At 44.4% G+C, this 23072-nt stretch overlaps 1 protein-coding gene across 2 annotated transcripts in view; it reads left to right on the top strand.

Annotated features, from left to right (window-relative positions):
- The window catches only part of PLXNA1 (plexin A1), a 551734-nt gene that overhangs the window by 422811 nt on the left and 105851 nt on the right, over positions 1-23072 (top strand). For both annotated transcript variants that reach the window (XM_030205992.1, XM_030205991.1), the window contains exons 11-12: positions 3838-3934; positions 5176-5366. In XM_030205992.1, the coding sequence (XP_030061852.1) occupies positions 3838-3934; positions 5176-5366 (288 nt within the window). The remainder of the gene's footprint in view (positions 1-3837; positions 3935-5175; positions 5367-23072) is intronic.

Below are 23072 nucleotides of genomic sequence, written 5' to 3'. Positions count from 1 at the left end.
GAATAGTGAGGGAGCTGTCTCAAAAGAGGTCAGTGACTGTCAGAGAAAGTTCCGGTGTTTTATCGATTGAGCCTTGGAAGGTACAGAGAGGTTCTGGTGGGAAACTCGTGAGTGACAGCAGAATTTATATTCACCTCGTCCCGCTGGGAATCTTGTTGTATCGCTCCATGGTGCGACCGCACCTCGAGTATTGTGTCCAATTCTGGTCGCCGCATCTCAAAAAAGATATAAAGGAATTAGAAAAGGTGCAGAGAAGGGCGACGAAAATGATAAAGGGAATGGAACGACTTCCCTATGAGGAAAGGCTGAGAAGGTTAGGGCTCTTCAGCTTGGAGAAAAGGCAGCTGAGGGGTGCAGTGGCGTAGCCAAAGGTGGGCCCAGGCCCACCTACTTTGGGCTCAGGCCCATCCCTATGATGTGGCTGGCAGGCATTCTTCCCAAGCCCCACCAGCCGAACCTCTCAACAATTGTCCCTCGTGCATACCTTGTAAATAGATCTTCACTTGCAGCAAGTAGCGATTGATGCATGCTGTAGGGCCAACATGAGCAGTGTGTATTAGTTGCTGCTCGCTGCTGGTGAAAATCTATTTAAAAGGAATGCGGGGGAGGATGTTTGAGGGACCATATGGTATGCAGGCGAGAGAGGAAGAAACCAAGTCACTTGTGGGACAAGGCGGAGTTCTTCTGCCCACCCATCTTGGGCCCGGGCCCACCCAAAATTGGGTGTCTGTCTACACCCCTGGAGGGGTGATATGATAGAAGTCTACAAGATAATGAGCGGAGTAGAGCGGACAGATGTGAAGCGTTTGTTTACACTTTCAAACAACAATAGAACCAGGGGACACATGATGAAGCTAGAATATGGGAGATTTAAAACAAATAGGAGAAAGTTTTTCTTTACTCAGCGTGTAGTTGGACTCTGGAACTCGTTGCTGGAGAATGTAGTGACAGCAGCTGGACTTACAGAGTTTAAGAGGGGTTTGGACAGATTCCTGAAGAAAAAGTCCATTGAACATTATTACATTTTTTTTTTGGGGGGGGGGGGGGGGGGTTGTCAGGTTTCTGAAGCCTGGATTGACCGCTGTTGGAGACAGGATGCTGGGCTTGATGGACCCTTGCTCTTTCCCAGTATGGCGGTGCTTATGTGCTCATTAGAATTACAGCAGACCTTCCCAGACTCTGGGTCTGGACCCTAAATGGGTTCGCAAAGCCTGTGTTTAGGGTCATGATCTGGGTGGGGTGTCCATAGTAAATCTGAACAAAATGTCTTCACTTTATCCTGCCAAATTTAACTGGGTAAGAAAAGGACAAGGTGAGATTTTTAAATTATCATGATATTCTGCATTACCTAGCTAGATCTCTCAGACAGCGTTACCTTTGCATACATTCATCTTAAATCTGCCTGCACAAAATTGGCGTGGGTATGTTCAGCCAGGTATTCAGTGGCCGTTTCAGCCAGATAAGCACAGTTGAATATCCCGAAAGAGATAATGAATAAATTTACGTGGTTATCTTTACTCATTGGGCTTTTAAGTGTTGACCACAAAGTCTAAGAGAATCCGCCAAGGCAGAGAACTCAAATGCCCCACAAGAAACCACAAAAAGTGTAAACAGAAAAGGGTGGGAAGTTGACCACGGACACCAAAGACTGGAAAAAATGGACTTAAAAACCAAAAAATGTTTATTTAAAAAAACCTTTATTTAAAAAAGGACTTGACACAAATGTTATGTTTCGGCTGCTTGGCCTGCATCAGGAGTCTGCATGGGTAGAAGAGCATCCGATGCCCTGACGTGTAAAGTACAGAATAATCTGTGTACATAAGGTAACACTCGATTCCTTAATATTGTGAGTTGGATGTCAGCGTCACAACATTGTTTTCTACAAAAAGTCTTTTTCAAAAAGTCATAATATTAAGGGATTGAATGTTACCTTATGTGCAAAGATTATTCTGTACTTTACCACATCAGGCCATCGGATGCTCTTCTATCCATGCAGACTCCTGATGCAGGCCAAGCGGCCGAAACATAACGTTTGCGTCGAGTCCTTTTTTAAATAAATGTTTTTTTTTAATAAACATCTTTTTTGGTTTTTAAGTCCATTTCTTCCAATCTTTGTTGTCCGTGACCACAAAGTCTTTCGTCCCTCCTGTGGTGTGATTTGCCAGGAAAAGATCAATAGGCCAGAATCATCCTCTGCTGTTTTACACCTGTCTGGCTGTGTGTACACAAAGCAGAGAAATTCACAAGCCTGTGTCTTATAAAGTGTGCTGGGTTTCACTATCTTTTATGCTTCTGAATAATTTCTTTTGGCTTTAGAAGATCAGTGTTCCCATTTCATGCCAATAAAAGGGGGATTAAGATAGGTTACAGAACTTTACACTGGAGGGAAACTAGGACACAAAGTTGATAGTAGATTATGATTTGTTGCCTTTGGTTGAAGAAGTAGAAGAGATTGAAACATTCCATGAGACTCACTAAGAAGATATCTTTTAGGTCTGTGTCTCTTTTCTCTCGAAAGCTTGGCAGTTAATCTGTGGAACCAGTTTTGGTTTTCAGACTCCAATCCTGTCAAATCCACAGCACAAGTATCAGGATGCATGGCTGTGGGAGCCAGAAAATTCAGGATGAAATGCAGGTTTGGTGCTATGAGGGATTAGGATTAGCCAGAAAATTCAGGATGGAATGCAGATTTGGTGCTATGAGGGATTAGGATTACCTTTTCCTGCAGCAGGACCACTGTCGGGTTTTACCTAAATCAGTTCCTGATAAATTACTTCACCATTTGGTGTAGTGTTAGCTTGTCAGATTGATCCATTCCTGGTTTTACTGCATTGCATTGCATGTGTGCTTCCAGTTAGAAAGGACTGTAAATCAATGCATGCACTGGACTGGGTCTTCCTGATCAGCAGAAGCAGAGCCACCTATGATCCCCTGATAAACCCATCTTTAAATCCTGCCCCAAGGGATTCTGGAGCTCATAGTCTTGTTCTGTGTATTGCAAGTAAATTTAATGTAATATAGTAGGGATGACGTTAATAGTGATCATAGTGATCATTCAGAAATATCTTTTTCTGCACTAACCATTAGGTGTAGGCCTAGTGAGTAGAGCCAAAGGCTGAGAACAAGAGAAATCAGGTTCAAATCTTGATTCTCTGGCTGATGCCCTTGTGTTCTTAGCAAGTCACTTCACCTTCATTTCCTCATGAAGAAACATAGGGCAGGATTAACATTTTTAGCACATATTACTCGTTACAAGGAACCTATTTATTAATAATGCACATTAAATGCAGTTTAATTTAACTAAATAAAACTAGACCTGGATTATAAGCCCTCCAGTGTACCTGGTTGCAGTTCACCTTGATCTACCAATGCACAGACGTGAGCTAGTTGACATAAACCAAACTAGGGCTGTCTTTGACTGGACCCTAGGAAAAGGGAATGTTATGGAAACTGCTAGTAATGAAGCCATGTAAGAGTGTCAGATACAACCCTGGTCACCTTGGTGGGAAGACTGGATGGTCTGTTCAGGTCTTTATCTGTTGATATTTATAAATGGTGGTATATCAAATGTAATAGTGAAATGGAAATTTAAACATCCTTAGAACTCACCCTAGTGCCTTCATCCATGAGTGACATCCCCCCCCCCCCCCAGCTTTCCGTGTGAATGTGTGCGGAAGTCTGTTTGGTGGGTGCTGTATTGCGTTGACTCTCTGGCCCTTCTTCTTGATTCCCACAGTAATCAGCATTTTCATTCCTGCCTTGGTGAACTCTTTTCTTCATCTTCATCCACCTACATGAATCTAGTTCTAACTGGCCACTGTTCTTTTGTTTCTGCAGTATTCCTATGAAGGAAATGACATCAGTGATCTTCCTGTGAACCTGTCCGTTGTCTGGAATGGGAACTTTGTGATCGACAACCCTCAGAATATTCAAGGTAGACGAGCTGCATCTTCTGGGGTGATGGTGTTTCCATCATGTGAACATACTATCAGAATTAGATGGAAGAGAAATGCTTTCAGATTGTATTTAACTTAACAATTATCTATGCAGACTGGGAATCCATTCTGTTTCATGCCATGTCTGTCTGTCTGTCTGCAGACAGGGATCTTATCCTGTCGCATGCACTGTCTGTCTGTCTGTCTGTCTGCAAGCAGGGATCTTATTCTGTCGCATGCAGTGTCTGTCTGTCTGCAGACAGGGACCTTTTCCTGTCGCATGCCGTCCGTCAGTCTGTGTATACAGGGAACTCCCTTCATCTCATGCTGTGCAGCTTTTCCTTTAATTAATTCATTAATTAGGTTCATGTCAGTCAGTGCATTTCATTTTAAAACAGGTGACTTGAAATAGTTGCTCTGCTAAATTAAATTAGTGCAGGAGTTTTGTGCTGGTTGTCAGAAAGGATTGAGCTATAATACAGAAATTGAAAAATATATGTATGTCTGCAACCTTTATCTTTAATAGCTCACAGTCTCTTTTGATAGTTTGCTTAGAATGCTTTGGAATGAGATTTAAATTAAATAAGACTGGGGTATCCTGATAAGGTTTGTGATGTAATGCAGCGGTCATATGATGGTAGAGTCGAGGGGGGATATTCAGAGAGCTCTGGGAAGCAATAGTACAGTGAAAGCCCAGCACTGGGGAAGGGGAATGATAGTGTTAAGGGCGGCAGGATATGGTAGTCGATTAGGAACACAGTAGAGACGGGGTCAAGGGATGGTCTCAAGATTTCTGGGGTTAACTTTGCAAAAGCAATAAGGTAAAGGAGTTGGGGGGGATATGCAGAGAGCTCTGTGCTAGAGAGCACAATGAAGGTACATTCAAAGGGTGGTCTAAGGACCCTGAGGGAGAGAAAGGGTGGTGAATTCGTGGAATGGCCTCTTAGTGGAGGTGGTGGACAAGAAAAGAGTATCTGAATTCAAGAAAGCTTGGGACGAGTACGTGGGATCTCTAAGGAGGAGGAAGGAATAGTAGATGGCGTGAATGGGTAGACCGGATAGGCCATATGATCTTTATCTGCCTTCATTTTCTATATTTCTAAGTTAGGACAAGGGATGGCGTTCAGGGCTTGGTGATGATGTCACACTTGAGTTAGGGAATCGGTAAAAGTTGACGGGGGCTGCCAGGTTGGTCAGTTAAGACCCTTTAGTAATGGTCAGTCTCGGCTTTTCATTCTAGCTCACTTGTACAAATGCCCAGCGCTGCGTGAGAGCTGTGGGCTATGCTTGAAGGCAGATCCTCGATTTGAGTGCGGCTGGTGTGTCGGTGAGAAGCGCTGCTCCCTGCGGCAACACTGCACCGTATATGAGAGCAGCTGGATGCACGCCAGCAGCGGCAACAGCCGTTGCACGGATCCCAAGATCACCAAGGTATGTGGCCCCCAACCACATCCATCTTCTCAGTCCCAAATCCCTTATATGGGGAGCAACAGAGGTAGGTCTTCTCTCAACTGAGCTGATATGAAACAAACAGGATCAGGGGCTATTTATATGTTAGTGATTTTACCCTCACTAACAGAAGCAGGAGAGGTCTGACGTGTGCTTTGAATGTGAGGTTGAAGGGAAGAAGGGGGTTTGAATTCAGGAGTTCTGTACAATTCCACATTTTGGAGGTGAAAAAAAATGTTGTTTTTTGTTATTCTTCAGATAATGTGTTCAAAGTACTACCACGAGGCATGAGGAGACTGGAAAATATTTTTATTGTGAACTGTCTTCTCCCTGTCTAAACTTTACTCCAAATTAAAGATATTTCAAGGTCTGTTGTTTTTGACACTGCCTCTGGCATATAAACCAGTGGTATAGCTACCGGGGGGGGGGGGGGGGCGGGGGACTGAGCCTCCCCCCAACTTGGCTCTGTGCCCCTGGTTTGGCTGGTGGAGGGGTCTTCAACACCCAACCAGCTGAAGGGTTTGTCCAGCACTGGTCTCCAGTGCCACCGCATTGCCTGCCCTACTCTCTCTTCCCCTCACATCCGGCATGCTCATTTTAGTGAAACCCCAGCCAAGGTATGTGCAGCAGCGGCAGTGGGGAGGAGGAGGCGGACCAAAATGTGCCCCCCTACTTTGGACTGTGGCCCCCTCCCATCTAGAGATCTGGCTAAGCCCCTGATATAAACACGTAGGGGGTCAATATTCAAAGTGATTGAAATGGCTCCTGGCTGTTTAAACTGGGTACATTCGGTGACATTCATCTGGACAGTGCCATGGAAATGCCCAGTTACCCCTGAATTCTATATAGTGTGACCGAAATTGCACGCACAAATCTGGTTGTATTCTATAATAGCATGTGCAATATGAGCACTTAACAAGCCAGTCAGCACTGATAATTGCCAATTAAACAATTATGCACACTAATTGGCATTAGTTAGAATTTACGCACACAGCTTGCTAGGCGTATTCTGTAAACTGTTGCGTGTAAATTCTAATGCACACTGCCAAAAAGGGGGCATGGCCTTGGGTGTGGATTGGGCGAACCATGGCTATTCCGAAAATCTACACGCATGGTTATAGAATACACCTGCTTTGTGCCTAACTTAGGCGCCAATTTTACTTGGTGTGAATGGATGCACAGACTGAAGCACAGGCATGGCCGCTAGGTGTATTCTACAAACTGCGCCTAAATCTAGGCACGGTTTATAGAATACACCTAGGTGGAAATATTTTCATCGCCGATTTTTAGGCCATGCTATATAAAATCTGAGGCACTATCCAGATAAGTCAATGTGCTTGGTCAGTCCCCAAATAAGTGATTTAAACAGCCAGGAGCCATTTCTGGCCATTTCAGTCACTTTGAATTTTGATCCCTACCGGGTATTTTGTGAGTGTTGTGGGGCGCAGTTAAATGTAGGTGGTTAAGTACCAATATTCAGCACTTAACCAGCTAGGATAACCGCATAAATAGGACCTCATAAAACACAGTCCTATCTTTATGCAGTTCATCTTAGTCAATTAAATGCTGAAAATAGCTCTTAAACGGCTACGTATGGTCAGATAGTGAAAGCTGGTGCACGGACATGGCCCAGCATTGAATATCTGGGAGTAAAGGTGGTGGGGGTCAGCACTGCCAGCTGACTACTGGGCCTGTAGTGTCGTTTTTCCTCAGTTTCTTATGGTATAAGAATGTTAGTTCATAACATTGTGGACCTGGGAATTTCAGAAAGCTTCTACATGCATATGAAAGGAACTCCCTTATATTTATTTATTTATTTATTGCACTTGTATCCCACATTTTCCCACCTCTTTGCAGGCTCAATGTGGCTTACAGAGATCTGTAATGGCATCTGTAATGTTACAATGAGATCAAGAATGACAAAAAAGAACTAGATAAGCAGTTATAGAAAGAAGATATTCAGAGTAAGGGTGTAGTGGGGATGTATTATAGTTAGGTTATGGATTCACGTGATAGGCCTTGTTGAAGAGATGGGTTTTCAGAGATTTACGAAAGTTGGCTATTTTGTTAATTGTTTTCAAGTTAGTTGGGTAGTGCATTCCACAGCTGCGTGCTCATGTAGGAGAAGCTGGCCGCATGTGTTAGTCTGTATTTTAATCCTTTATAGCTGGGGAAGTGTATATGGTGTGAAAGTGTATATGGTGGTGAAACCATGCCCAGCGCATCCCAGGATGCACTGGGCAGGGCTGTGCGCCACCATTTTCAAGGCGGCGCTGGAAGGAGGAAGTGTACTACTCCTTGCTCAACCACTAAGGTACAGAGGGGGTGGGGAAGGGGGCTGCTAGACCACCAGATTAGGGAGGGCTTGCATTTCTGGCCCACTTGGCCACCAGGTCTTTTTTTTTTTTTTTTGAGGGAGTGCGAGGGGGGTTAGGGGGACTGGAGATCCACCGGATCTCCAGACCCCTGTGAACTTTTCTTGGGGAGGGGGGTCTGCCAGACCTCCAGCCCCTGTGTTGCTGGCTTGGAGTTGGGGGTGGGGGTTCGAGAGGGGTACTAGGCCACCAGCCCGGACCTGTCAAACAAATTCAGGAGTATTGTGCCTGATAGCATGCTTAGACACAAACATCTCGCACTTTTACCCTATGATCAGAGATAATAGCGCACTTAAATTTGCATGCTATTATCTCTGATCATAGGGACGGTAAAGCCCCATGCTGTTCCAGTCCTATTTTTAGAGCGCTGATTGGAACAGCGTTGAGCTTTAGACCATGTGCACCTGAATGTGAAGAAGCCCATTCAATTCCCATGGACTTCTTCACTTTCATCACTCTGCTGTCTAAAAGGAGCACTGTATAAGCAGTTCCTATTTTACAGTAGGAAAGAATACAGGCGTATTTGAAAAGAGTCTCCATTTTGGCTTTTGCACTTGCTCCGTGGCATGCCCAGTAGTTGGCTACCTCATCAGTTTGCATCTGGAATTCCCACTAGCGAATCGGGGGGGGGGGCGATTACAATAACTGCTGCATTGTCTAATACTACCTCAGAAATTCGAAACAAGAGTTATTTTGCCTGACTGCTTAATTGGCTCCTCTTGGGCATTAAAAGTAGCACAGGAAATATGAATGTTCCATTTCTCACACAGAGCCCCTGTGCAATTTGAGGCTTCGTGCTTCTTAAAATGAATACAGAGACTTACAGGTAACCAATGCAATCCTGTTAAGGACAAGGTAATATGTTCTCTCATTGAGCAGCCTGTAATTAACCTAGCTGCTGCATTCTGTTCTAATTGTATTGATTTCAAAACCCTAATTGGAAATCCTACATAGATGGCATTAGAATAATCCAGTACAGGCCTACACACGGCTTGAAGGACTGATCGAAACTTACTGGCTGAAAGAGCAGGCTTCAACCTAAACAAAACAAGGGAATGGGAAAAATTCATTCTTCAGCAAACCCTTTACCTGGGGTTGTAAATTTAACACAGAGCATGAACTCACCCCTAGATATCTAACCTTGGAGAGCCCCCTCCATCAATATACAGTCCATTGCAAACAAGACTATGGTTGGTATAACAGATGCAGTTTGGAACTGGTTTGCATCCTTTCTGGGAAATCGCATGTTTGTGGTTCATTTTCACAGTACTATTTCCTGTCCCCTGAATTTAACCTGTGGTGTACCGCAGGCGTCTGTTTTGTCACCATTGTTATTTAATATCTTCCTGAGCCCACTGACTATAGTCATTCAGGATGCTCATATCTCTGCATATCATTATATTCTATTATTGCAATACTTCTGATTCTCATTCTCCTGACATTACTGTGTTATAAAATTGCCTCGTATCTGTTGGTACTTAGTTGACCATTGGTCTTAAACCCATCTAAGAGAGTGGCAATATGGTTTTCAAAGTGACTCCTACCTCATATAATCACCCTGGTTTTATCCAGTACACCAATTCAACTTGTTAACTCTTTCAAGTATCTCGGTGTATTTCTTGATACCATCTGCCGTTGGATTCTCACATTACCTCAGTTATTGAAAGATGTTTTCTTTATATTACTGCAATTTACATCAGTACGTAATTTTCTAACTTTGCTCGGCAAACAATATTATGTGCACTTCTTCTCTTGAGCCTTGATTACTGTAATTCAGATCTTGAAGGATTGCCCAAAATGTCCCTTAAGAGAATCCAAAATACAGTAATCAGTCTTCTTTGCTGTGCTCGAAAACATGATCATGTTTCTGCGTTATGTGTCGTCATTGGTTACCTGTGCAATCTCACTTCATAAGAACATAAAAATAGTCATACTGGGTCAGACCAGTGGTCCATCCAGCCCAGTATCCTGCTTCCAACAGTGGCCAATCCAGGTGACAAGTACTTGGCAGAAACCCAAACAGTAGCAACATTCCAAGTGGAATCCCAAAGAATAGCAACATTCCATGTGGAATCCCAAAGAGTAGCAAAATTCCATGTGGAATCCCAAAGAGTAGCAAAATTCCATGCGGAATCCTAAAGAGTAGCAACATTCCAAGCAGAGTCCCAAAGAATAGCAACATTCCATGTGGAATCCCAAAGAATAGCAACATTCCATGTGGAATCCCAAAGAGTAGCAACATTCCATGTGGAATCCCAAAGAGTAGCAACATTCCATGCAACCAATCCCAGGTCAAGCAGACTATGGACTTTTCCTGCAGGAACTTGTCTAAACCTATTTTAAACCCAGATATGCTAACCACCTTTACCACATCCTCAGGCAATGAGTTCCAGAGCTTAACTATTCTTTGAGTGAAAAAATATTTCCTCTTATTTGTTTTTAAAGTATTTCTATGTAATTTCATTGAGTGTACTTTATGAAAGAGTGAAAAATCGATTCACTTTTACCTGTTCTACACCACTCAGGGTTTTAGAGACCTCAATCATATCTCCCCTCAGATCACGCTTGTTCATAAATCATTTTATTACCAGGCACCACTGTATCTGTCATCACAACTTTGTCCCAATATTCACTCGCTATCTTCAAATGAAGTATTACTGTCTCTTCTGGGATCAGCCTGTTCTCGTTTAGAAAGTATACGTCATTGCATTTTTTATTTTGTAGGTCCTTATGTGTGGATGTACCTCAAGAGTTTAGAGAAGAGCTTGTTTTTGTTGAGTTCAAATCTCTACTTAAGACATATTTATTTAAACAATTCTTCCCTTAATGACTTCCCCAGACAGTACTCGCAGGGAGAGATACCTGTGTAGTGGACTTGCATATTATTTTATTATGTTTTATTGTATTTTACGTTTGCTTTTTAATTTAGGGGGTGATAGACAAAGCAGTTTAACCATCCAAAAATGGCTCCTGGCCAGTTAAATTGGCTTTCCTTTTGACCTGATGTTGTTTTGACATGGTGGTGAGCTTAGAAACACAGCAAACTTCTCCTATTAAGTTTAGATTTGCCCGGTCTGATTATTCCCTCCCCTTTTATCCTTCCCATAGTTTATTGAATGACTGATGTTGTGTATGATTTTACTTTCCTATTTTTAATATGGCGTTCCTTTCATTTTAATTTATTTTATTTATGTAAACCGTTTTGATTTGTGCTCAATAAGAGCAGTGTAACAAGTGAAAATAAACGATGAATGATTGCCTGTTCCGGGCTACTCGCTCATTTTCAGCAGCAGTTAACCAGCTGAAAATGTCCACTTGTCACCCAACTCAAAACTGGCTACTTTGGAGGCGTTTTGGAGGGTGGAGTTAGCACTTGGTTGGTCAGCACCGCATAAAAGTCAGTTCTATTTTTCTGCGGTTTGCTGTAGCTGGTTGAATGCTGTATATTGCACTTAATCTGCTATGGTTTCAATGGCTCCGTAAACCCGGAAATTCAATTCCGGAGCCTGGAGGTAGCCCAGAATTGAATTTCTGGGTTTAACATCAGTGGCAGTCAGCTAAACACTGAGTGCCGCCAGCTGAACTTGCATTTTATTTGCCATTGTTTTTTGTCAGTCCTTTGTACTCTAGCATTCCTTTCTGTAACTTTTAAATGATTTTACATTGTTTGTTCAAAGCTTTGTAATACAATGTATTAAAGGCAGTATATTAAGTGTTGAGTAAATCATAGCAAAATCAACCAACACTTCTGACTTATTCCAGATTAGTACTAATTTATTGCACTTTCATCCATCAGGCAGTGGCTACCACAAAATGCCGTGGGGGGGGGGGGGGGGGGCGAGGGCATAAAATAGTAACTCATAATATCTTTTGTATATAATCTAAATGAAATCCCTACCTTTTTCAACAAATCACTTGTAAACAACATGTACATTTGGATTGTAAACAAGATGTACATGTTAAGTAACAAAAGGGAATTGCCGATTTTTGGAATGCCTCATTGGGTCTTCTTCAAACAGACCTGCTATCCCTTTCCGTAACCTGAGATCTATGGTGAAATAAAAATGATCAAAACCAGTCCAGCTCTGTGGACTCTACTCCTGTTTACCACAATCTACTCAACAAAACAGTATGATTCACAGATTTGAAAGCTGATGCCACATCCAAAAATATCAAAACAGCTACTTCCTCCATGGGCCAAATATTCAAAATCAGATATATAGAGAATGGCTGCTGGTATCTGGATATTTGCACAGATTAGAGCCAGCCATGGACATTTCGTGGCACTCTGTGACTATGCCACAGAATATCCTTCCAGACACGGAGATTGCCGGGGGTGGTACGGGGCAGAGTGACGGTGGAGGACGAAGTGATATCTGACCCACTATCTGGATACGGTTAAGTTGGAAAAATTGCACTCTTAACCCTGATAGTGGTTTGAATATCACTGTGGCACTTGGCCACTGTCCCCAGCTATTTAGCACTGCTCAGTATCCACAGAGCAGCGCTGAATAGACGTTTCATTTAACCACCACCACCACATCTGGTGCTGAAATTTAAAAAAAACCAAAAACTGACTAGAGGAGTAGAATATCGATGTACCAGTGTTTTAATGTATACTGATTCCTTCAGTTCGTTTCAGGTATTTTGGTATTCCTGAGAATTTGTTTTCATTTCCCCAAATTAAGGAGTCCTTTTACTAAGCTGTGCTGGCATCAGTGCGTGTTTTTGATGCGCGCCGAGGCCCCCTTTTACCGCAGTGGGTAAAAGGGTTTTTTTTTTTTTTTTTTTTTTTAAGAACTGGCCATGCGGCAAGTGAAGCACTTGTCATGTGGCCATTTCAGGGGGGAGTATTTACCATCACTCATTGAAGTGGCGGTAAGGGCTCCTGCAGTAATCCGGTGGCAACTGGACAGCACGCAGCACTGCCCAATTACTGGCAGGTATTGTATTGTATTGTAACATTTATACCCCGCGCTTTCCCACTAATAGCAGGTTCAATGCAGCTTACAAATATAACAGGTTTACAAGATAGCACAAAATGAATAAAACAGCTGAATATCCTATATAATAAAACTCACCCTCAACGTTCTGAGGACACTGACGTCACTGTCAGGTCCTCCGGGCACTTCCTTCCGGTTCGAAGCCTTCGTGGTGGTGAAGCCACCGAAAACACTGTGTTGGGGCCCCGCCCTTGCGTCAAATGTGATGACGTCGAGGGCGGAGCAATGGCGTCAGTGGCTTCACAACCAACGATGCAGCAGATTGAAGGTGGCATGCCGAGGTCCGCAACAATGGCGGGCAGTGCCATCAGAACGCCGAAAGGGGTGAGTAGGGAGGGGGGGAGGTTCGGAAGGAAACCGTGCTAGCGCCCGTTTCATTAACGCAAGAAATGGGCATGTTTTACTAGTAGTATATAAAGAGGTGGACAATAAAAAGTGGGTAAGTAAGATGGGTAAGGGAGGAAGGTGTGTTGTAATTAAGGAAGAAAGTATAATGATGGCTGGAAGCGGGATGAAATCAAAAAGGGTAAATGAGGAAGCGTATTTCAGGTTCTGTCATAAGGTCGGATCCGGGAGGCGCAGAAGGATCTTAATTTAAGTCAAGGCCTTTGTGTAGGCTTGCTTGAAGAGGTAAGTTTTTAGCAGCTTCCGGAAGGGTAAATGGTTATTGACTGTTCGAATCAATCTTGGTAAGGCGTTCCAGAGCTTGCTACCTATAACGAAGAAATTGGATGCATAATATGTTTTGTACTTGATCTAGAGCGATTCCTGGCTGGAAAGTCAATCAGATTGTACAAGTAGGCTGGGAATTCTTCCTAGATAATCTTATGAATCATCGTGTGGACTTTGAAATTTATTTGTTCCATAACAGGGAGCCAGTTAAGTCTGGCTGCCGTGTTTTGGGCAGTTTGGAGTTTTTTCAGAATTTGGGCCTTGCATCCAATAAAAACACTATTGCAGTAGTCAATGTGGGTGAGTACAGTGGGTAAACAAAAATATTTTTGTAGCACTGGAAATGGCGCACTGGGGAGTAGGAACTACTGCCGGTCTGCTGCGGTAACCCAGTGATACTTTTAGTTTAGCGAGTGGTAAGCCCATGTTGGGCTTAGCAATTCAGGACATATTTTCTCTATCAAGAGTATTCTTCATTGGAAGAAAAAAAAATGAACTCCTAAAAAGATCAATTTGAAGCGGTATTGAGTTCTCCTATTTTTATTATCATTGGCATTCCTTAATATCATCTATTTGGTTAAAGAAATGTAGCACCTCTTAAATATTAACTTGATGAAGCACAATTTAAAAAGGAAAATATACAAACAGCTTTTCATTTACAAACAGATTAAGTTAAGGAGATATTCCGTCTTTGCCTACTTCAAGAGGCAGTGGAGCTAGCATGTTCCCTAGGGGTGGATAGTATGAAACGGAGAGTGATCTTGTTACCTCTAGCAGATTCCTGGGGGCATCAGAAGGCAGACAAGTGTGCAGTGTCACACCCTAAGTTCTCAAGGAAAATAACTTGGAACCAGGGCCGCCGAGAGGGGGGGGGCAGGGGGGACAAAATTCCCCAGGCCCAGGCCTCCAAGGGGGGCCCAGCGCCGGGGTCAGGCCGCCGGCACTGCAGTCCCCAGTCTCACCTGCCTGCCTCCCTCCTCGGCTCCAGGCCCCCTGCATTCTAAGCTGCAGTCACAGATCGCCTTCCCTCCCTGTGTCCCGCCCTCGCAGAACCCGGAAGTTACATCAGACTAGGGCGGGACACAGGGAGGAAAGGCCAGAAGAGAGGCGATCTGCGAATGCCACTTTGAATGCAAGGGGCCCGGAGCCGTGAAGGAAGGCAGGTGAGACCAAGGACTGCAGTGACGGGGGGTGTGGCAGCGACAGGGGGAGTAGCAGGGGGAGCGATGAGGGCAGCGGTGGCGGGGGAGCGGTGGCTGGGCGGCCTTGCCCAGAGTCTGGCCTAGTCTCTCTGCGGCCCTGCTTGGAACCAGGTTTAACATCTGGCTCCAAACCTGGTGTTAAAAAGGTTTTAGATATAGAGATGGCTTGGGGAAAAACTTAACACATCAACAGCTATAAGATCATTTATGATGGGCAGGAACGGTGTTTAGATGGTAGCTCCAGCAGTTGGAAAGTGAAGCCAGCGCTGGATGGACTTCTCTTGGTCTATGTTCTGTATATGGCACAGCAGATCAGGATGGGCTGGAGTGGGTTGTTATGGCAACACCAGTAGCTGTGAAGTAGGGTCTGTGCAGGGCAGAATTTGTTTTACTGTTTAAACCCTGAAAATAGCAAGGACGAGTCATGATCGTGTATACATATTTTATACTACATTCATAGCTTCTGAGTGTGGGTCTTGTATATCTCAGTGGGGGAGGGGAAGACTTGATTGTTGGTTCAATAAAGATTTGATAATGAATGTTAGTGTAGGGCAGACTAGATGGACCATTCAGGTCTTTATCTGCCGTCATTTACTATGTTACTGTGTAATAGATGGAAGAATAAGAGGCTATACTGTATCGATGAACTAAATCTTTCTGTGGAAGGCAAAAGTTGCCAAAATAGTATAGGGTCTGCACCGGAAGACGTTAGAGAAAAGACTTAGAGACTTGAATATGTAGACCCTGGATGAGAGGAGAGACCGGGGAAATAGGCTATAGACATTAAGGGCTAGACTGTATATATATCGTGCCTTAAAAATCAGCGCCCCCCAAAAATATGACTAGGCGTATTCTATAAACTACGCTTCACATTAGGCATAGTTTATAGAATATGCCCAGTGTCCATTTTCGGTGACTATAATTAGTTGTGGCCATTTAGGCCAATGAAGACCTGCTGTAAATGCTGACACACAAATGGGGATATTCTATAACCCTGCTTGTAAATTGAAGGAATGCCCACAACCCGCTTATGCCTCTCCCTTAGCCATGCCCCCTTTTCAAATCCGCAGCTTAGAATTTATGCAGTTATGTGGGCAAATTCTAATCAATGCCAGTTAGTGTCAATAAGTGCTTGTTATTTACAATTATTGGAGCTGATAGGCTTGTTAAGCTAATTACGTTGCACGCACAAATCCAGAATACAACTGGTTTTGTGCATACAATTTAAGTCGCACTACATAGAATCCAGGGGTAAGGGCCCGAAATTCGGCCGGCAATGATCGGTGTTTCTATTATGTAGCTTCCCAATATTCCAGAACCTGTGGGATAGTTGTGTCCATCAACCAGCAGGTGGCGATAGAGAACGGAATAGTGAGCTGAGATATATTTCTCAGCCTCCAGTCCAACTCCTTAGTATTTTCTGTCTCCAGAAGGTGGATGGACACACTTTTCAGCCTCTGCTTCTGAGTGATTTGCTCCTGTTCCAGTTGGTCAACTGGTTCCCAGTTGAGCTTTGTGGGTAGCTTGAGTCAGCAGAGTCATGTCTGGAGGTCTTCAGATCCCTGTCTCTGGTGCCCCACAAATTTACTTCCCCTTCCCCTCTCCCCCGTTTCCTGTGGAGCTCTCCTTTTCCAACACAACATTTTAAAGAAAGAAAGAAAGAAAGAAAGAAGGAAAGAGGTTTACTGGAGAGCATGGGACAGAGTATCAGTCCTGTTTCCTTCTCTCATCTGGGGTAAGACTTGTGGAGACTGTGGATCAGGAGGAGCAGCCGGCAGTGGTAAGTCTGACTAAAGTTTGACTTGGAACCACTTGGAGGAGGGTTGCAAGTTGTACTTGGTGCAAGAGAGGGACCCTGACTCATCGCTTGGGACTGTGTGGTGCGGTGCTTGTGACAGTCAGGATGAATGATGACTCCCATAGAGGTAGTTAAGCGGTGCTCCTGCTGTAGGTCCCACCAGCTGGCGTCGGGGCATGTTGCAGAGTGTGCAAGCCAGGAATCCCACGGAACATGGAGGGAAACGGTCAGCGGCAGCATCCAAAGGAGGACTTCAGGCTCTTCAGCAGGGAGGGTGTACAGTTTGATGCGGGAGAGTTCGGGAATGGGTGCCATTTTGTCGGGACCAACTGGTAGTCAGGAACAGTGTGGAGATTAGGACTCAATCAGTAGTCCAGGGAGTTAATAAGAGTACTCAATGGATTACGTGCATAGAAAACAAGAGTGGTGATGGAGAGTCTCTCTGAAATATTCCTCGCTGAATCTTGATGTTAGGAATGATGAACTGTCCATCTTTATACTTCAGATGGAGAGTGGGTTTTGTCACATTTTCATGGTGAACTTGATGTACTCAATCAATCCACGGAATCGTTTATTATATTTCAAGGCACTTTATTATTCAGGAACGTGGGATGCTATCCAAGCGTTCTTATTGTGAATCCATGCAGTACTGAGGTTTCTGCTTTTCTTAACACTGGCCATGAGGGCTGTATTCAATATTAAATGCTTCTTCTTTCCTTGTGCTCCATTCCTGTTGCTCTTCTGCTCTATTGTCATCATGTTATTAAAGTCAGTGGGGCCGATATTCAAAGCTCCTGGCTGGTTAAATTGCCTGTTTGAGGCGAACTGGTCATTTCAGCTACACTTGGCTGGTTAGTACCGCTGAAAACGACCAATTGGCACCTAACATGAAACTGGTTATTTTGGGGGCGTTCAGAGGGTGGAGTCAGTACTTGGCCAGTTAAGTGACAATATTCAGAACTTAACTGGCCAAGGTACCTGCACAAATAGGTCCGACTTGTCCTATCTTTATGTGCTAATCCATAGCCGGTTAACTGCTGATTATTGCACTTAACCAGCTATGGTGTAGCCAGTTCCGGAAACTCAGAAATTCAATGCTGGAGCCCAGACATGGCCTGGCATTGAATTTCTGGGCACCCTCAAACTGCTGAGTGTCAACCCCAATATGGTTGTCTATTCTAGCGGCATGTGTGACAGTGCTGGAGCATCCGCTCAGAGCTATCCTGAGAACTGTGCGCCTGCCAAGACCCAAGGGAGATGGGATGCAAAAGTTGCTCCCCCCCACCCCTATTTTTCCCCTGCAGTGGCAGCGGTGCAGTCAGCCGGCAGGGGTGCTAAGGGGTGAGTCACACAGGATGCCATTCCAGCTCCCAGATTAGCTACAGGTCTTTAATTTTGGGGAACGTCGCTTAGTTCTCCCTTGGGAAGAAGAAATGTTCTTAACAGTCACTGTGCTGTTAAGTCTGGCTGCCTGACCAATTGATTTTTGCAATCTGCCTAGTCTTGGTGGATGTTTAATGTTTGAGGCAAGAACTGGTGGCAGCATCGGGTCCCTTTTTACCTGCTTTCCAACTCTTGTTGTTGTTACCTCAGGCCATTCCATAACTATGATGTTTGCCTTTTCCAACTGTCTCTGTTCTTGAAGGTGTCTTTATTTCACTTTTATTAATGTGTACCTGAGTCTGAAGCATCTCGTTTGTGATTAGCAGTTTTCTCCTCCTGTGAGAGGTCCAGGTCATTTGGACCTGGTCTCTATAACCTGTACCATGAAACTTTACTCATAGCTACTTAGGGATTTTGAAACTAATTTTACATAAAGGAAAAGGGGCTGGTGCACTATAAACATGGCTAAATGCCCTCTGGAACAAGGTTCCTATGTCTTCTGTTTCTGTGTATACAGTGATTAAGCATTGGAGGGCTTGGGGGGGGGGGAGGCAGGAGATGCAGGCACTCGTTCTCTTGTAATTGTCCTGGCCTGTCTTGAGTCACAGCCTGCGGAGACCAAGGGGCTGAGGAATCTTAATCTCCACAGGATGTCCTGTAACTGCACTCACTTCCTTGAACCATACCCTCATCCATGCCCTTTCAATATCTCAGCTGGATTATTGTAATATTATTTATGCAGGTGTCTCGCAAGCTAATCTGAAGAGACTTCAGTCTCTACAGAACAAATGCTGTGTGTGTTTTTTAATACTGGCCCGGGGAATATGATCATATTAAGCCTCTGTTAGTTCGACAGCATTGGCTTCTGGTTTGTTTGTACATTAAAAATGTTGCACGATGGTGTGTCTTGTGCTCCCTCCCAGTGGCAGGGCGGTGGAGGCGGTCCACTCTGGGTGCACACTGCAAGGAAGCACCCGCACTGTACTTGGCTTCGATGGGTCCCTACTCCCTGTTCCGGGACAGGGAACCGGCGGAGCCGACAGCCGGGCAACTGCTTCCTGCACCCCCAGGAGGTAAGAGTGATGCACTTGGGGGTGGGGGTGATGCACTGGGGGGGTGTCAAGATTTGTGTGTGTGTGTGTGGGGGGGGGGGGGGGGTGATACGCCCGGGGGGCACAGCGGCAATCCACCCCGGGTGGCAGCCTACCTAGGGACACCACTGCTCCTTCTCATTCTCTTTACTCACTTAGGGGTCCCTTTACTAAGCTGTGGTTGGCACTAGCATATGCCCTGCCACACTGTAAAACAGCAGTGCCGTGGGACGCGCTGAGGTATCTCGTGGTATTTTGACCATCAGTGCACACTATTCCTACGTTAAAAAATATTTTTTATGTTTTGGAGTGGGAGGCTCGTCTGGGGGCGGAGAGCAGGCATGCCCTGCGCTAATCAAGTAGCAGGGGCACATTTACCATGCGCTGTGGATTAGTTCAGGAGCTCCTAGCGCCTTCTAAATAGGTGATGGTAAGGCCTCCTGTGGTATTGGCTATGCGCTAGTTGGGAAAGCAGTGTGCGGCCATTACAAAAAAAACATGGAAAGGTGGCCATTTTACTGTTGCACTAAAAGTGGCCACAGCAGGTGGAAAAGCCATGCGCTGATGACAGCGCCGGCCATTTTTTAGCATGGCTTGGTAAAAGCAGAACTTTTTTTGAGGGGGTTCTTGGGGGTACTGAGTACCGGCACCTTTTCCATTGTTGGCTAAAATTGACCCATGATACTCAAGTTTTAATGAAAGCGCTCAGGCTCTACCCACCAATTCTACCTTGTCATACATTTTGTGACTGGTTGAAGGGAGCCTGGCTATTGTGGGGTGGATTCCTCAGTGATCTCCCCACCCCTGAAGGATGGCCAGGCATTTGAGTAATGGCACCTTTTTTGCTAGAAAAAATGCACTGGGTAGAAGGATCCCTTTTTGACTATCGGTTGGTGCTTCCCAGTCTGATCCTTTCCCATTTCAATTACATCAGACATTTTTTTTTTTCTGTATAGAATGAGGCTTCTTTTAAAAAGTTTTAAAGCTCATTTTTTTTGTCTTTGGAAATGTGTCTGACAAGGTGCAGCTGGTTGAACCTCCCCATAGTCAGGTGGAAATCTGCTCTGTCTGTCTCGTTTGAATGATCTGTGTGATTTGCTTTGACATGTTTTCTTTCCCTCTTTCAAGCTTTCATTTTAGTAAGAAAACCACTTTGACTTGTTCGCCAGATAAGGCAGTCTTGCAAATTTGAATAAACGATAAACATTGTGCTTTCTCCAAAACCAGGGCTGCCAGCACAACTTGCTTCGGTGCAGACTGGGAAAGACTAAAGGCCACCTTGCTTATTCAGGGGGCTGGACTTGGGGGTTCTGCAGAGTTAACTAAGCAGGACAGGGCAGTCCGTGGCTGCTCAAACATCGGCTGGGGGAGTTTGACAACCCAGATCATGTAATAGTCTTTAATTCAGGGATTTGTTTCCAGCTCATCCTCTTCCAGCCGGTCTCCTGCAGGTTGAAATTTTCCAGACCAGTGCTGCGTTTTTGTCTAACAAATACATTTGTTTAGGATATACTGGACTTGTTATGATTTTCTGTTACACTGACCCTGTGTTTATAGCTATGTAGGAGAAACTGTGTGATCTCTTTGCCCCCTTCTCCAGAGAGGTTCTGATTTAGGTTTCAGCACAGTAAGATGGTGTTTGAGCTCACTTAAGACCGATTCACTGAACTCATTATGTGTTTTAACACAGATTTTAACATGTGCTAAAAGATCCTTAATGCACCATAAAAATAGCTACAGTGCCCTAAATCTTGCATTAAACTACTGGCGTTGAATTTTATTTAAATTCCGAATATGAAGCTGTAAAAGGGAAACAGAGAAATGTAGCTGATAGACCTCTTTCCACGGCACGCACTGTATTGTGCTTCAGTATTTTAACGATTTTCACACGCTCTGCGATGCTGATTTATCTCAACCGTATTGACCCCTGAAGAAGGTTCGTTGCTGAAACATGGCCTGTGTAGGGTCTTTTGTGTCAGTTTGCTTTGGCGAATAAACTTTTTGGATGCTGTTACTCCTTGTTTGCGTTGGTCATTTGGAGTTTTCTCCACTTTCACCCCTGCCTTTTTGTGCGTATCCAGCCTGCCCATCCATGCCATCTACTCTCCATAGTGGAGTGGAGGAGTAGCCTAGTGGTTAGTGCAATGGACTTTGATCCTAGGGAACCGGGTTCAATTCCCACTGCACCTCCTTGTGACTCTGGGCAAAGTCGCTTAACCCTCCATTGCCCCAGGTACAAATAAGGACCTGTGTATGCAATGTAAACTGCTTTGAATGTAGCTGCAAAAACCACAGAAAGGCAGTATATCAAGTCCCATTTCCCTTTCCCTATTTGAGCTTCTACATGGAGTGTTGCCTAGTGGTTAGTGCAATAGACTTTGATGCTGGGGAACTGAGTTTGATTCCCCCTGCAGCTCCTTGTGATTCTGGGCAAGACACTTAACCCTCCATTAGCCCAGGTACAAATAAGTACCTGTTATATACTATATAAACTGCTTTGAATATAGTTGCAAAAACCACAGAAAGGCAGTATATCAAGTCCCATTTCCCTTCCCTATCACTCCCTTAAAGATCCTATGTACTTGTCCCAAGGTCTCTTGAATTCAGATATTGTTTTCATCTCCACCACTTCCACCAGGAGTCCGTTCCACGAATTTCTGTAAAGGAATTATTTCCTCAGGTCTATCCCTCTTCAACTTCATCATAAGCCCCCTCATTCCAGAGAGAGGGGTGAGGGGGCAGCCCAGATGTCAACATGCAATTACAGAAAGACGTGTTCACTGTAAGGCAGACTGCTACCATGGAAAGTTCATCTGCTTCTGCAGTTACAACCGCAACATAATTGTGCGGAAATACATGATAACATGGTGGTTGTTTCGCACTCTGGGTGCACTCCCGTTCAACTAAAAAAAAAAAACCTTTCAGCACAGGTTTTTCCATGAATGCATGTTAAACTTTGTTTTTAAGAAGTGTCAATCCCAAAACTGTACCGCAGGGTGTAATTAGGGCCCATAGTGGGGATGGGGTTGGAATACCTATGGTGGGGTGGAGGTTGGGTGACCTGTAATCGTGATGGGAGGGGGGGGGGGAGTTGATGCTATTGAGTGTGGTTGGCATGAAACTCAGTGAGAGTTATAGCATACCTTTCCCTTTTAACCAGGCTATTCACTCGCTCTGATGAAGGGGTGCTCTTGGGAGTGCTTAGAGTGACTTTAGGATGGGGGGGAGGAATTATATTCAATCAGGTGAGGGGTGGACTGGGAGGAGGGAGAGAACATAGAGGGATGAAAGGGTTGCAGAAGAAAAGAGACCTCATTTTTCATGCTGATAACTGTAGCCACAGTGTCAGCTGTAACACAGAGCCTTCGTGTTCACCTCACCCTCCTCTCCCCCCTTCTATTATCACAACAGGATTTTGAAATGATTGGGAGATTCAGACAGAGGTCAGGGAACGATATGTTTTTCAGTCTTTCCTGTCTATTCTGTCTGCCTGGTACAAACCATAAAAGAGACGGAGAAGACGCCTTTGATATACAGACAGAGCTCACGTCAGTCCAGGCGGCTGCGGCCTGCTGCTGCTTCTGGCTCGTTCCGCCCGCCTTTGTGCCTGTTTAAAGGCTGGGCCCTTACAAATGCTATTTGCTGCTTCATTTAAAAGGGCCCATGTGAAACCAATTAAAAAACCAAGACACTTGCACTAATGGGAGGGGGAGGGGAGAAAGAGCTGAGTCTGAACCAATGAAGGGAGGGGAGAGGAGCTGCTGGTTCTGCAGTACCTGCAAAGATCAGAAACCAACAAACAAGCAAGGCCAGGATCTCCACAGCCAAAGCACAGAATATTGCAACAGATCAGTTGTCCGAGCAAAGAAAACAAATTTTCAACAAACTTTATTATGTCAACTACAACACATAGAACAACTTCATAACCTGGCATGGCCATGTTTCACCCATGTGATGCATCAGAGGTATAATGCCTTTGAGTGGTTTTATTGCCCTCGATGAAGCAAAATATGACCGTGTCTGGTTATGATTTTTGTTTTTATGTGTTGTAGTGGAGATAATAAAGTTTTTTTAAAATTTGCTATATTTGCTTGGACGATCAGTTATAATATTCTGTGCCTGCAAAGATGGTGAAATCAGGACAGCATCGGATGCTGGGGTACC

This window comes from Microcaecilia unicolor, chromosome 6 (assembly GCF_901765095.1).
Source record: "Microcaecilia unicolor chromosome 6, aMicUni1.1, whole genome shotgun sequence".
In the NCBI taxonomy this organism is placed as follows: Eukaryota; Metazoa; Chordata; class Amphibia; order Gymnophiona; family Siphonopidae; genus Microcaecilia; species Microcaecilia unicolor.
The sequence above is the reverse complement of the archived record's forward strand: the minus strand, read 5'-3'. Positions and strand labels throughout refer to the sequence as shown.